This window comes from Lotus japonicus, chromosome 2, assembly GCF_012489685.1.
Source record: "Lotus japonicus ecotype B-129 chromosome 2, LjGifu_v1.2".
NCBI classification, from domain to species: domain Eukaryota; kingdom Viridiplantae; phylum Streptophyta; class Magnoliopsida; order Fabales; family Fabaceae; genus Lotus; species Lotus japonicus.
The window spans coordinates 66,100,429-66,113,151 of NC_080042.1; the positions used below are offsets into that span (position 1 = coordinate 66,100,429).

Below are 12,723 nucleotides of genomic sequence, written 5' to 3' on the forward strand. Positions count from 1 at the left end.
GGAACTCCGTCTATGCTTGCATAGCCAATCCCAAGCCCGGACAAAGGAGAAGGATTGTGTTAGGCTCAACAGCCAACACAAAACCCATCAATATCTTCAATAGCCGACCTCACTTAGTGGAATAAGGCTTCTTTTGTTGTTGTTATACACCGGCTTAGATGGGAACGGGTCAAGTGATAGTCCAACTAGCACGATATACTACATTCCAGTGTTAATCATCTCATCTGTCAGCACGGTACCTTACTAATCATGGTGACATGAGATCTACAACACCCAATGATGAGGGTAACAACTAACCAGAGACTCAACCAAGGTTGCATCAGTGGTTGGTTTACAGTGTATAGACATACATCAAAATAATCATAGTAGAAGCAGCTTTACTCTTTCCACAAAGTGAACCAGAGATTTGTCATCTGCCTGCTCACCAGCGAAATGGGTGACAAAACAACAAAGATAACAAAAGAAATGACATGGGATTAATAACCAGCGATCATATCATGTTGCTTGTCAAATGAAAGCAATAAGAAAAAAGTTCAACACTTAACTTCCATGACTAAATTCATAACTGAAATAATTGCAGTAATTAAGTAAAAGATAAAAAACATTCTACATCCTGAAACTTCATGTCCAAAAGATCCTCCCTTCAAGGAAAAATGAGTTACTGAATCTGCAATCATCAATGCGAGTACTTTTAGCAGGACAAAACTTGTCCCAGTAAAAATGAATCATGATGAATAATGAAAAAATGCCTGTACAACGAAGGCAAAATTAATCAGGATGATTTGTCACTTGTAAAATGGTGGCAGTCTTGATTGAAGCAAATGGTCCACACCCTTAATTCGGCGCCGCAGCCTTATTACTCAACCCAGTTCTCGGCCTCTTGTTGGATATAATATCAGAAAATGAATCAACTAGTTGCCCTGCCAAACTACTTGGATCATCAATCAGAGTTTGAATGAAAGTATTAACCACCCTACGTTCTTGTTCTGTTGACCTTAAACTAAACCATGTCAGCAACTTCAACCTAAATTCCTGTTTGATATGACCCTTACATTCTAGCCAACGGATTACTTTCACGCAATACTCAAAGTTCTCATCTAATGAGGATGAAGCATCAGGTACGCGCAAAGGAGATCCATTTATCAAAGTGCTGTCACAATCATGGTTGTCTTCATTTGTGCTTGCTACCCTTTTCCTACTGGCATCTACACGCGAATCAACAGCGGGCACTTCCCCAGTTGGCCCTTGGGTCCAGGTTTGGGAACCACCACTGCCATGTGGTCTTGCTAAATTTTTCTCCAGATCATGAGAAGCAGCGTCGTCGTCTGCCTCAACAGTCTGTTGCAGAGTGCAGCCATTATCTTCATCCCTAGAAGACTCAAAAGGAGGAGTTAGATCTTCATTTAAATCAGGCACTGAAACAACATTTAGATCAAGGCCTCGTGAAACTGAAGGCAACTGCTCTTCTGGGTTGTTGCTAGGTTTGATCACTTCACTTTTCGCACAGCAGTTTTTCTTATCAGCACAGCAAAACCCCTCAAAGCAACCTTGTTCTTGAGCCCAAGCACGATGCAGAATTTTTCCAAGGTCCCGAACCTTAAAACCGGAGTCTGCGATTGTGGGATCAGGCTCCATTTTGGAGCCAGAAGAATTTCCCCCAGTTTCAAGGTTCTCCTTTTTATGATTTGAGGCAACTGGTGGAGATGGATCTTTTTCCAATATCTCAATGCTCTTGGTGAAACACTTGGCCTCAGAATGACCCAGGTCACCCACATCTGTAAAAGATACAATGCGAAAAGTATATTCTGTGCAAGGCTGGAGGCTGGATATCAAAATCCTCCTCTGAGCTTTCGGAAACACGCAGACAGGATCTTCAGTGTGTGATTCTTCCCTACTCATGTAATACCAGAGCTTGTATCCCTTAATGTCCTCAGAAGATACATTCGACATTTCAATCAAAATGATTTTGACTGAGGAAGCTGTTACCTCTTCAAAAACAAACTTGCAGGCAGCAGGGAGTGAATCCTCTGTGAGTTAAAGAAGCACACCATATCATATATACCGTATAAAAAAACATGTGCAAGAAAAACGAAATTGTATATTTAAAAAATGAAAGAAATAGTTCCAACCTCTAGATTCTGGATTTACATTGGCCAGCCACTCATCAGCTTTCTGGATAGCCTGAATGCAGAGTTTCTGTACATCACTCGCAATAGGGAGTCTGCTGACAATGCCACGTGCCATCTTGGAAGAAACCCCATCAACTGGACCAACTTCCATTTCCAGTTTAGCCTTTGCCTCTTGTACAATGTTGTGCAGTTCTTTGAATCTGGAAGTCCCATCCAGAAGCCTGTAGCTCAAATATATCCTGTAACATAGTACATCTACACGACGGGCATCTTTTGCTATAGTTAACTGCTTCTTCCAACATCTGACATTGTTAAACATGAACCACCAATGTCATCAACGTATGGCTAAAAATTTAGTCAGCAACACACAAGAAACAAGCGGTTTAAATATATATTATTCAAATATCCTATTTCACAGTCAAATATAATGAAGTGAGAATGACAGTAATGGGATTCTTTGTCAGAAGCACACATCAAGGACAGCAAAAACTGTGCTAGCTGAAATTATGCTTTGTTGCTGCATGTATGTCAAGTGAATGAAGGAAAGGAGAGACAGGAAAGAGGGCCAAAATTCTTTATTAATTATCTTGGTTAATAGTGTATATATAAAATATATATAACGCAAGTAGATACATATTTTACTTCTCAAACACAGAAATCAGAATGATGAACCAAAAACCTCACTTTATCAACAGGAAAACGGCAATCGTGGTAAGAGGGAGGAAATTCTATCATGCAGCAGATGAAGGAAATTACTTACCCAAGTATCCCGGTAACTTTACCGCAGGAGGCACAACAATAGCCACCATCCAGTTGCATCAGTTGACCATGATCAACAACTCCCACTTTTTCATGTTGAAGAGCACACTCGATATGGCAAGACAACCCACAAGAGTCCCCTTGAGCAGATTCAGATGCGCATACCAACCAAAGACTAGGATCCTTGTTATCATCAAAAAGGTGGCAAATACAGCAAGAGCACCTTCTACAAAATGTGTCATCTTTAGATAGAACAGCTCTGCAAGCAGAATTTTTACAGATCCAGGAGTCTGAATGTCCAAAATCAGAAGGCGGGTCAGGAGGAGGTATGAATCGCATGGGGTTTTCTCCCTTGCGATGCTGCTTCTTAGAAGACTGATTGCTGAGACTGGACACTTTTTTTGAGTCTTGTTTCTTGATAATCTTACTAGTGGACTTAGTTTCAGTCATCCTGCTTTTTGAAGAAACGTTCCTTTTGTCCTTATTAACGCACGTAGGAAGAAGTTCCTTCTTTGGACCAGATTTCACAAACTCCTGTAGGAGTTCGGAACTTCTTGAAGCATCATTTGAATGGCCATTTTTTTCTGGAGTACTTCGTACGCTGGACGAAAGGCTCTGAACACCCGAAGCTGGAGAGAAATGACAAACAACTGCAAAGTAAGTAGTCGGCGGTAAACAGAAGGACAATTCAATTAGAGGAAACTATGAAACCTAAACTCATGGACTGAGTTTGTTCAACATAAGAAAATAGCAAAGTTAGCAGATTAATTCAGAGTATAAATTCAGGTTCTACTAAAGAAACAAGTAGAAACATGTTAGAATATAATATAAATCATTTATGTGTCTACACCCAACAACTTAAGAGCTTCTATGATCAAGTGGTCTAGACTATAATATAAATCATCAATAACATGTTAGAATATAACATAAATCATCTTTATTGTCTCATTATTCTAATAAACAATGTCAAGAGTTTCAAGCACAATGCAGGTAGGCATGTGCATTGTCCACGCTTCAAGTTTGATGGACTCTTGCACAAGCAGGTATGTTAGAAGTATAATATAACATCATTCATATGTCTTCATCCAGCAGCTCTAGTTTTTGGTATAGTTTGTTCATGACAAAATAATCTCAGTGCGGTTAAACCTTTGACAAAACTTGATCCTAATCATTTAAATTTAACATCAAATCTGAACTTATGCCGCTTCAGGTTAGCATAAATGGTCTCAGTCTCACTCTCTTACACCTTTGTCAGTATTGTTGTGCTCTTAGCACACCTATACCCCCTTTTCATGGGCAAACTCATATTACATTAGACATAGATTTAACAGTAGGGCAACCTGGAAATCCAAATACTGTAGTGACTACAGTGGGTTATGCTTGTTTCAAACTAGACATTGCTGTAGTACCTGCACTAGAATTATCCAAGAACCCTCCCTAATCTGTTTCAACAAAAGAATGGAAATAAATTATACAAAATAGCACATTACAGAAGGAAGCTACGAACAAGAGAAAATATATATTGAACAAACTGATGGCAATCTGCATGAACCCAACGTAAATAATTTGAAGAACCAGAATTGTGCGAAAAAAGATTAAAACATATATCTAAAGTGTCAATTCCTGAAATAACAATTAACAAAGGATCGATATGCAAAATTGCAAACTCCAATAAAATTCAACATTTGCATATTTATTCCAAATATGTTACTAACGTAAAGCTGCTTTGCTCTGTATTATAAACCTAAAGCATTTGATCAAGAAGTGGCTGCCTAGTGTTAACTCCTAATTAGAATATAATCATTGTCTTCAAAAACATTCATCTTTGTATTGATGGAGACAATGTCAAATCCATATTTACTTTCAACCTTTTCAAAGGTTTCAGAAGTTTCAAACATTGATGTTAAAATTATGAGCAGATGCTGATATCATACTAAATCAGGAAATGAAAGAATCATAAAAGGGAAACAGCCATAACAGCAAATGTATTCAGTTATTTCAGTTCAAAATGATATCATATTAGATCAGGAAATGAAAGAATCATCAAAGGGAAAAAGCCACAACAACAGCAAACGTATTGAGATATTTCAGTTCAAAATGAACAACTGTCAAGGAGAAGGACATGGATGGAATCATGTTTCTCCAGTTCAATTGCACAGATGTTGAACGAAAAATCAGATTATAAGTTATCATAGAAAATGAGTAATAAAAGTCTGAGCTGCCCTGGATCAGTTAAACCTATGCAATGATCTCAAAGATACAATTCTGAAAAATACTAAACAGATCTTCTCACCAAAAGTTTGATAATTCACACAGAAAACAAAAAGCATAAAAAATATGCAAACATCATAAAATAATTAGTATAAAAAAAGGGATCTGAATCGTGAATTAGTATAATGTATCGTAAGATACATATACAAAAAAATATCATAAAATGAATAATATATTGATATAACATATAAATATACTTCAAAATAATTAAAGATTCAAGCCATAAGATAAAAAATAGTTGCACAAAGTTCAAGTGTTCAACCTAGTTTCAAGCCATAAGCCAAAAAAACATACATAAAATGACAAAATGCAAATTACTTTGCTAATACTTATATCCTAGTAAATAATTAAAATATAATTCAAACTAGTTGAATCATAAAAAGTTGAATGATACGCAGCATGACCGAACTAAAGTGCAACATGCACACAACTTTGAATCATATCGTAAGATTCAGCTCTCGAATCAGGATTGAATCAGGACACACAATTCAGACCCATTTTAGATACGCACAACGATACATATCGCTGGCACAAGAATTTGTATCATACAGATATACGTATTGTATGTATTGTAAGATACTGATAAGCATGCTACATAGAGGAAAGATTACATGAAAGGTGGAGAATGGGAAAGTCAATACCTCAAGCACCAGATCCTCCCTACCATGGAAAAAGAAAATAGGAAAGAGATATGTTGACAGAGTTGACGCTACGAGAGCATCTCCGTGGTCAACAATGTAGTGACTGCAGAAGGAGAATCCAAGACCAATTTGCAGCCGCTTGAGTTGGGTATAACCCTTTATATAGACTAGGCTCTAGACAGGCATAGGAGCATTTTTACCAAAGCTTTAATTTGTAATTTATTATGCACGTCTCAATTAACACTAGTGAAATTCTTTATACACGCACACCATTGAAAATATTTTTATGGAAAGCGGTTTTCATCAATCTCAATTAACACTAGTGAAATTCTTTACACACGTACACCATTGATCTTTCAAGTCGGATATTTGAAAATTCTCCTCAAATAGTACATAATTAAAAGTTAATATTATCTTACTGAAAAAGTATATTGTATACTGATCTCTAATATTTTCTTGAGAATAATTACAAATCGGTGCGGTTTAATATGAAACATTATGATCATAATCAAAATTTTGACCACCAATTAACCAATGGAAGATTTCTGTGAAATTTGTGCTAGAAAAAGATATTTAATCAATGTGGGTTAATACATTAACAAGATGGATTGTGGGTATGATACTATGATAGTAAAAGAAAAGGTGAACTATACCCGTACGCAACCTAAACCTAGTTTGGATGACAAAATAGAAGTAAATAGCAGCAAAAGCCCCTAATTCCATGTGTCCAGGTTCAGCAGGTACATCCTGGGCATGTTAGAGGAAGATATCTACAGGACAAATGTGATCAAGTAGCCTATTTCTATTTCCAAGATCTGCTGACATGCCAGCTTAATGAGAGCATGTTGACAGCTTGTAGAATTCAATTCACATTAAAATCTTCTTGAGATTAACATAAAACTTTGTTGTAAATATAGATAATATTGTAGCAGATGATGACCAGCAGAATTTGGAAGCTACGCTAAAATCATATCTTAATTTACATCACTAAGCATGTGCATGGGTAATTGGTACAGAATTACTGTAGTAGAATGCATTCTGTAAGAATTATCTTCTGTTGAATGAGTTGTTATTAGGGAAGGTTTACCAAACGCAATTTAAGTAATTTGTGTAGAAATACTAAAATAACATTCAGATAACTTTTAACACCAAAAATAAATTTTAGGTTTGGTAGCCAAGGACAAAAGAATCACTTATGTTTGGTTTGGCGTAGGTGCAAACGCTAACGTGATTTCACGTATCTCAAGGCATCAACGGAGAAGCTAGAATTTGTCACATTGAGCTTAACATGGATTAGGGAAGCAGAATTTCATCACGTCAAATTCAACGTGGACCCACGTTGTTCAACGGAAATCCAAATACACACTCAAATGAGCTAGCCAACCAAGGAATAAATTCAATAATCACACCCACCTCTTATCATTTACAACACCATCAAATTCTATTAGCATATACTTAAATGGGGAAGATTACATGTCCTTCAATTCTACGTAATTATACTCCACGTTGTTCAACGGAAATCCAAATACACACTCAAATGAGCTATCTAACCAAGGAATAAGTTCAATAATCACACCCACCTCTTAGCATTTACAACACCATCAAATTCTATAACATATACTTAAATGGGGAAGATTACATGTCCTTCAATTCTATGTAATTATACTCAATCCATAACTGAAACAGCAATGCATTAAAATTTCATAATTTCATATGATAATAACGGAACATCACTGGTAGGTCAACAATTATATCCCCCAGTTTATAAGGGAAAAATAGATGGACGTTTATATTGTGAATAAAGATAAGAGGAAATACCACAACAACATAATGGATGTTTTTATTATGAATAAACTCATATTGGTTTAATGGAATATCTTCATAGTCTACCTAATTTATTGTTAAAAATTTGAATAAATCTCAATACCACATACCTCGTCATTGTTAATTTCCTTAAAAAACACCACAAAAGTTTCACAAAGCTCCATATAACAAAAGACAAGAAGCACTTTTTTATTCAGTATAATATAATTCCTATTAACCAAAATAAGAATAACAGGGAATTAGATATTACCTTGGTACAGGCCATATCACAATTCACAATTACTTTTGAAAGCTATACCACTAAGGGAGAAAACAGAACAAATACTAGATTGCAACCATGTGTTTAGTATATATTAAAAACCTCATAATCACAAGCCTATACTGATATAACGTCAATCCTTGACTCTAAGAAACAGCCATACAGCAGATTTGATCTCAGGCAAGCATACTTATAGGGTATACCATGCCATCATGTTACTTCATGTTTAGCTCATAACCAGTGTTGTTAATCGCAGATCATAGAAAATAGCAGAAAGCCAAAAAATCCGCTATGTCAAGCCCTCAGTGAGCCCTAAGAGCTCAGAGCGCTACATTATAGCGCCGTGATGTCCACAAATTTGACAGCACTGCTCATGACTATATTATATTGCCTTGTACGAACCAAACAAATTTGACATTTGGGCCAACAAAAAGGAACAAATATTGATCAAGAACTCACATAAAAGGATAAAGAAAACAAACCATGAGGCTATAAAGTAAAATACGATATAAGGACAAAAGGGCTTCCAAAAGAAGTCACTTTCAATATTTGACTATACAATGGACTGAAACTATACATAAAAATTAGTCTTTATGAGGGAAGAGAGCAAAAGAAACTACATGGCTAGATTATAACACAAGAAGTTGTATGTTAATCAGTAGTAGAAAAAAAAAACACTCATAAAATGATGGAACCATTAGAGAAATTGATTAACATACCATACACAAGAAAACGAAACTACCTAACACGCAACGGTCAGCAGTCAGCATTACATATACGACAGAAAGAGAAAACAAATTATTGCAACTAGTAACCCTGAAATAGCAGCCTCAAGAAGAAGCTCAAAAGCATACCTTTAGAAGGGATCTTGTATTCTAAATCCATTTGTCAGCGCTGAACCCGTAACTGAATGGCCCTTGTCTGAAAAGCAGAGACAATTATTATTACAAGGTTGTTTACACTACTGGGAAGAGTTAAGGAGTGCTATGCATGAATCATCAATAAACTAGATTCCTAGATGAACAAAAAAACAAAAAAAAAAACAGGGAACCTTTTCGTCAAAACTTCAACACAACTATCAGCTTGCTTAAAGCACAAATTCTAAAGTCCAAAGATCGAAAACAAACAACTATCATCAACCACTTCAAAGAACCTAGTCCGGCTGTTCGCTTCTGTTTGCCCTTCGACAAATAAGAAAGTAACAACAATTTATCACAAGCGAGCAAATCAAACACACCAATTCCACGAAGCCGAAAACACAATAACAATATACAACCAACATACAGAATCACAATGCAGGCTACCAAACTAAAAGCACAAAACACCAATTATAAAACAAATAAATATCAAAATTGAACAAAAATATATATACAATTAAAATCAACAATGCACTCTTCAAAAAGACCTAATTGCAACCAACCCAAAAAAAAACAAAACAGTACCTTTTACATTATTACCTTGTTCAACACACTCCAAAACTAGAACAAAAAGCAACAACACAAACTAGAAACATTGATGAGAAACTGAACGTATAGAGAAAAAGCACAAACACAATAATAATGGCGCATAAATAACAATTTAACCGCTCTTCCAGCAAGCATTGTGCACACAAAGATAGAATCAGTATCAATTTTTTCATTTTCAGAATTGAAAAAAAAAAGGAACAATTCTGGGAAATTCAGAACAAGTTCGCGAAAATCACGAGAATGAATCGAACCTTTGGAAGAATCAAGGGTTAACGATGGTCATGAATTTCGAACGAGGAATCATGAACAGGAGAGAGAGAGAGAGAGAGAGAGAGAGAGAGAGAGAGAGAGGGGATTGAAGTTCGTTCTTCTGAACTTTGTACGACGACTTGCTTGCGAGTTGCGAGAGAGAGAGAGCATGTGATGTGAGTGAATGAGGAGAGGAGATGTCACGCGCGGAGAGTCGCGCGTGTGGGATGGTGGTAGTTTGAAAGTAAACAGGTTTCAGTTTCTTTCTTTTTGAGTTTTTTTTTTTTTTACTTGTGGCTGGCTGCATGGCTAGTTGGCTAGTACTAGTATTCAGCTCAGCTATGTATGTATGTAAGGTGAAGAGAGGGATTAGATTAGAAGTTATAGCCAATACGTAATCCTAACTATCTCTACTTTTCTGACTCATAATTCTACTTTTTCAGGTGGTGTGTAGTTACTTGTCTATTTACAAAAATTATTAATAAAGATGGGTCAATAGGTAAGAGATACGGATATATGGGTTGGGTGTCGGCCGGCCGTGTACAGAAATTTTGAGGTCTAAGGCGAAAATGCTGAAGTGAGTTTTTTTATGAGAATTTTAAAGAGACTTAATATACTATATAAAATATCAATTTTTATATTAACTTCTAGTTTTTTTAGTTATTGCAAAATCATTTATCAAGAGTTTTATAATCAAACAATTTTAATTTAGGTGGTTGTATCACGTTTTCACAGTTGTCAATATTATCTATAGTAGTTGTTTCATCACGTTTTCACAATTATCAGTATTATATATAGATAATTATACTATCACGTTTTCACAAATTTTTTATATTTTAGTTGGCTAAAGTTTGTTAATAATTAGTAATTAGGCCTAAGTAACATTTTTGGGGGGCCTAACTAAGTATTTTTTGGGGTGGGGGCCTTAGACCATTGCCTATTTGGCCTAAGGCTCTCCACGGCCCTAGGTGTTGGAGGTTCAGTGATCTAGAGATTAATTTCTTGATGATGCAATTTATCTTTTCGATATAAAAACAATATAAATTATTAATAAAATTTCGTGTACCACTTTTATTAATGTTGAATTAGAAAATATAAAAAAAATATGGGCAAACCAAACAGACCCTAAATAAAAACAAAAAAAATTAATAGATGTGATATGTATTTAAACCCTTTATGCTTGGTGGATACTTAAAAAAGACATATTTTTGAGATCTACACTCTAACTTATACTTTCCATTGCGACCATTGTATCTTCCATCATGAAGGGATAGGAATTTTGATTCCCTGATTGTGTGCATGAATCTGCTAGGAACTGGCAAGGAGGAGGAGGAACAGAACTAACAGAATCATTAATGGACTTTGTAGTGGTTGTATTTAGTGTAAACTCAGCACAACACTCAAATTACTTTTCTTAACTCTTGCTTCCTAAGCAAGAAGGACAACCTCAGGCTCATTAATTGATAGAGACTGAAATTTATTGCTTATAGAAACCAGATATACAAGTGACTCAAATTCGCTTGGTAAATCTTCAAGTATCACATCAACTTGTTCCTTATGTGAGACAAGATCATTGGTAGCATTGAGTGAATCAGAAATAGATTTGATATTCTAAAGATGAATAGAAACAGATTCACCAGAAATTGCAGTAGTACGAAGCTATGTTCTCAACTAACAAGCTTTAGCCTTTGTGTGAGAAAAGAAACCATTGTGAAGTCGATCCCACAGTTGGCGCGAATGCTTCCAACCAATCATCTTAACTAAAATTGAGCTGCACAGTTTGACTGAAGCCATGAGAGCGGATGAGCATCTTGTCGTTCCTAAACAAGGTACATGAGACTAAATGTCTAATTCCAGATCTGCAACAATGAGGAAATTTGGCAGAATTTGTGGATTAACAAGAAAACAATGAAGCTCGTGCGACGTGGTTATCAGATCTACTTGTTGTTTCCAAAGAAGAAAATTCTTCTCATTCAAATTCTCTGTGATCGAATGCGTGAAGGTGACCAACGGAACTAGGGATCGTGTGAAATGGCTCCACATGAGGAGTTCGCGGTGGAGAAGGAGCACCATGCTATAGTGAAGAAGGATCGCCGCCACTGGAGAGAGAGATATATATATATATATAGAGAGAGAGAGAGAGGGGGGGAGGGAGGGAGATCTAATTAAAAACGAACAAATTCAATTATTGATAATTTCTATCACAATCAATAACTACCACTCACACTTATATAGCGGAGTACGAAGATACATTGTAGGAGAAATTTCTAACTTCTTTAACAGAAAGGTTTAAAAGTGAATATCTCAAAAAGTAAGTTTGAAGGAGTTGGAGTAGATAGCAGAAGTCTTACGAATTTTGCATCTATGCTGAATTGTAGTATGATGCAACTGCGCGCCATTTACTTACTTGGGTCTTCCAATTGGGGGTAATTCTAGGCGCTTGTCGTTTTGGGATCATGTTCTTGCTAAGATTCGAAAGAGGTTAACTAAATGGAAGCGGAAGACACTTTCTTTTGGGGGTATGATTTGTTTGATCAGGTTTGTTCGCTCGTCTATTCCCCTTTATTATTTATCCTTTTTCAGAATGCCCTCTAGAGTTGTGGCAGAATGTAGTAACATTTTGAGAAGGTTTCTTTAGGAGGTAAAGAGGACGAAAGGAAGGTTGCTTGGGTGAAGTGAAAGAAAGTTTGCAAACCAAAGAGGGATAAGGACTTGGGTGTGAATGATTGGAACTTATTTAACTTGGCTCTCTTATAAAAGTGGAGATGGAGGGTGATTAAGGAGAAGGGTAATCTCTGGTGTAGTATCTTGCAATTCAAGTACATAGGGATCTATTAAACCTTTTGATTCCTGTTGGTGGAGGGATCTCTACTCGGTGTGTTTTGGGAAGACTTATTAGCACTTTTGGTCCCCGGATTTTAAAAATGTGAAAACGGGGTCCTAAACTATAAAAATAACATTTTTCTACCCCCACGTTGGTATTCGGTAACACTTTTGGTCCCCCGGCCCTCAAGATTTCCATCCAAAAACTATCGTTTTTTTGCTGAGGTGAAATTTTTTATTTTGATACATAGGAAAATGTGAGTTGAAATTTTTTAATTGACTTGGCATCAGAATAGGTGAGA

The 12,723-nt window shown here is 36.1% G+C and overlaps 1 protein-coding gene across 4 annotated transcripts; it reads right to left on the reverse strand.

The window, feature by feature from the left end:
- Positions 1–454: 454 nt before the first annotated feature.
- Positions 455–9,891, reverse strand: LOC130738929 (VIN3-like protein 1). 4 transcript variants are annotated; one of them, XM_057591115.1, is made up of 6 exons: positions 9,601–9,891; positions 8,935–9,064; positions 8,738–8,804; positions 2,890–3,517; positions 2,130–2,431; positions 455–2,027 (listed from the first exon to the last, which is right to left on the reverse strand). In XM_057591115.1, the coding sequence occupies exons 3-6, from the start codon at positions 8,766–8,768 to the stop codon at positions 835–837; spliced, it is 2,154 nt and encodes a 717-aa protein (XP_057447098.1). In that variant the 5' UTR covers positions 8,769–8,804; positions 8,935–9,064; positions 9,601–9,891; the 3' UTR covers positions 455–834. The 4 variants fall into 4 exon arrangements, with proteins under 4 accessions (XP_057447098.1, XP_057447100.1, XP_057447099.1 ...); XM_057591117.1 differs by lacking the exon at positions 8,935–9,064 and adding an exon at positions 4,298–4,330 and having other exon boundaries at positions 9,601–9,889; XM_057591116.1 differs by lacking the exon at positions 8,935–9,064 and adding an exon at positions 4,229–4,330 and having other exon boundaries at positions 9,601–9,889.
- Positions 9,892–12,723: the final 2,832 nt, after the last annotated feature.

Coding starts and splice junctions, on each gene's coding strand:
- LOC130738929 (XM_057591113.1), bottom strand. CDS start 8,768: ATGGATTTAGAATACAAGATCCCTTCTAAAG. Junction 3,518..8,737: donor ATACAAGATCCCTTCTAAAG/GTATGCTTTTGA, acceptor ATTTCTCTCCAG/CTTCGGGTGTTCAGAGCCTT. Junction 2,432..2,889: donor AAAGTTACCGGGATACTTGG/GTAAGTAATTTC, acceptor TAACAATGTCAG/ATGTTGGAAGAAGCAGTTAA.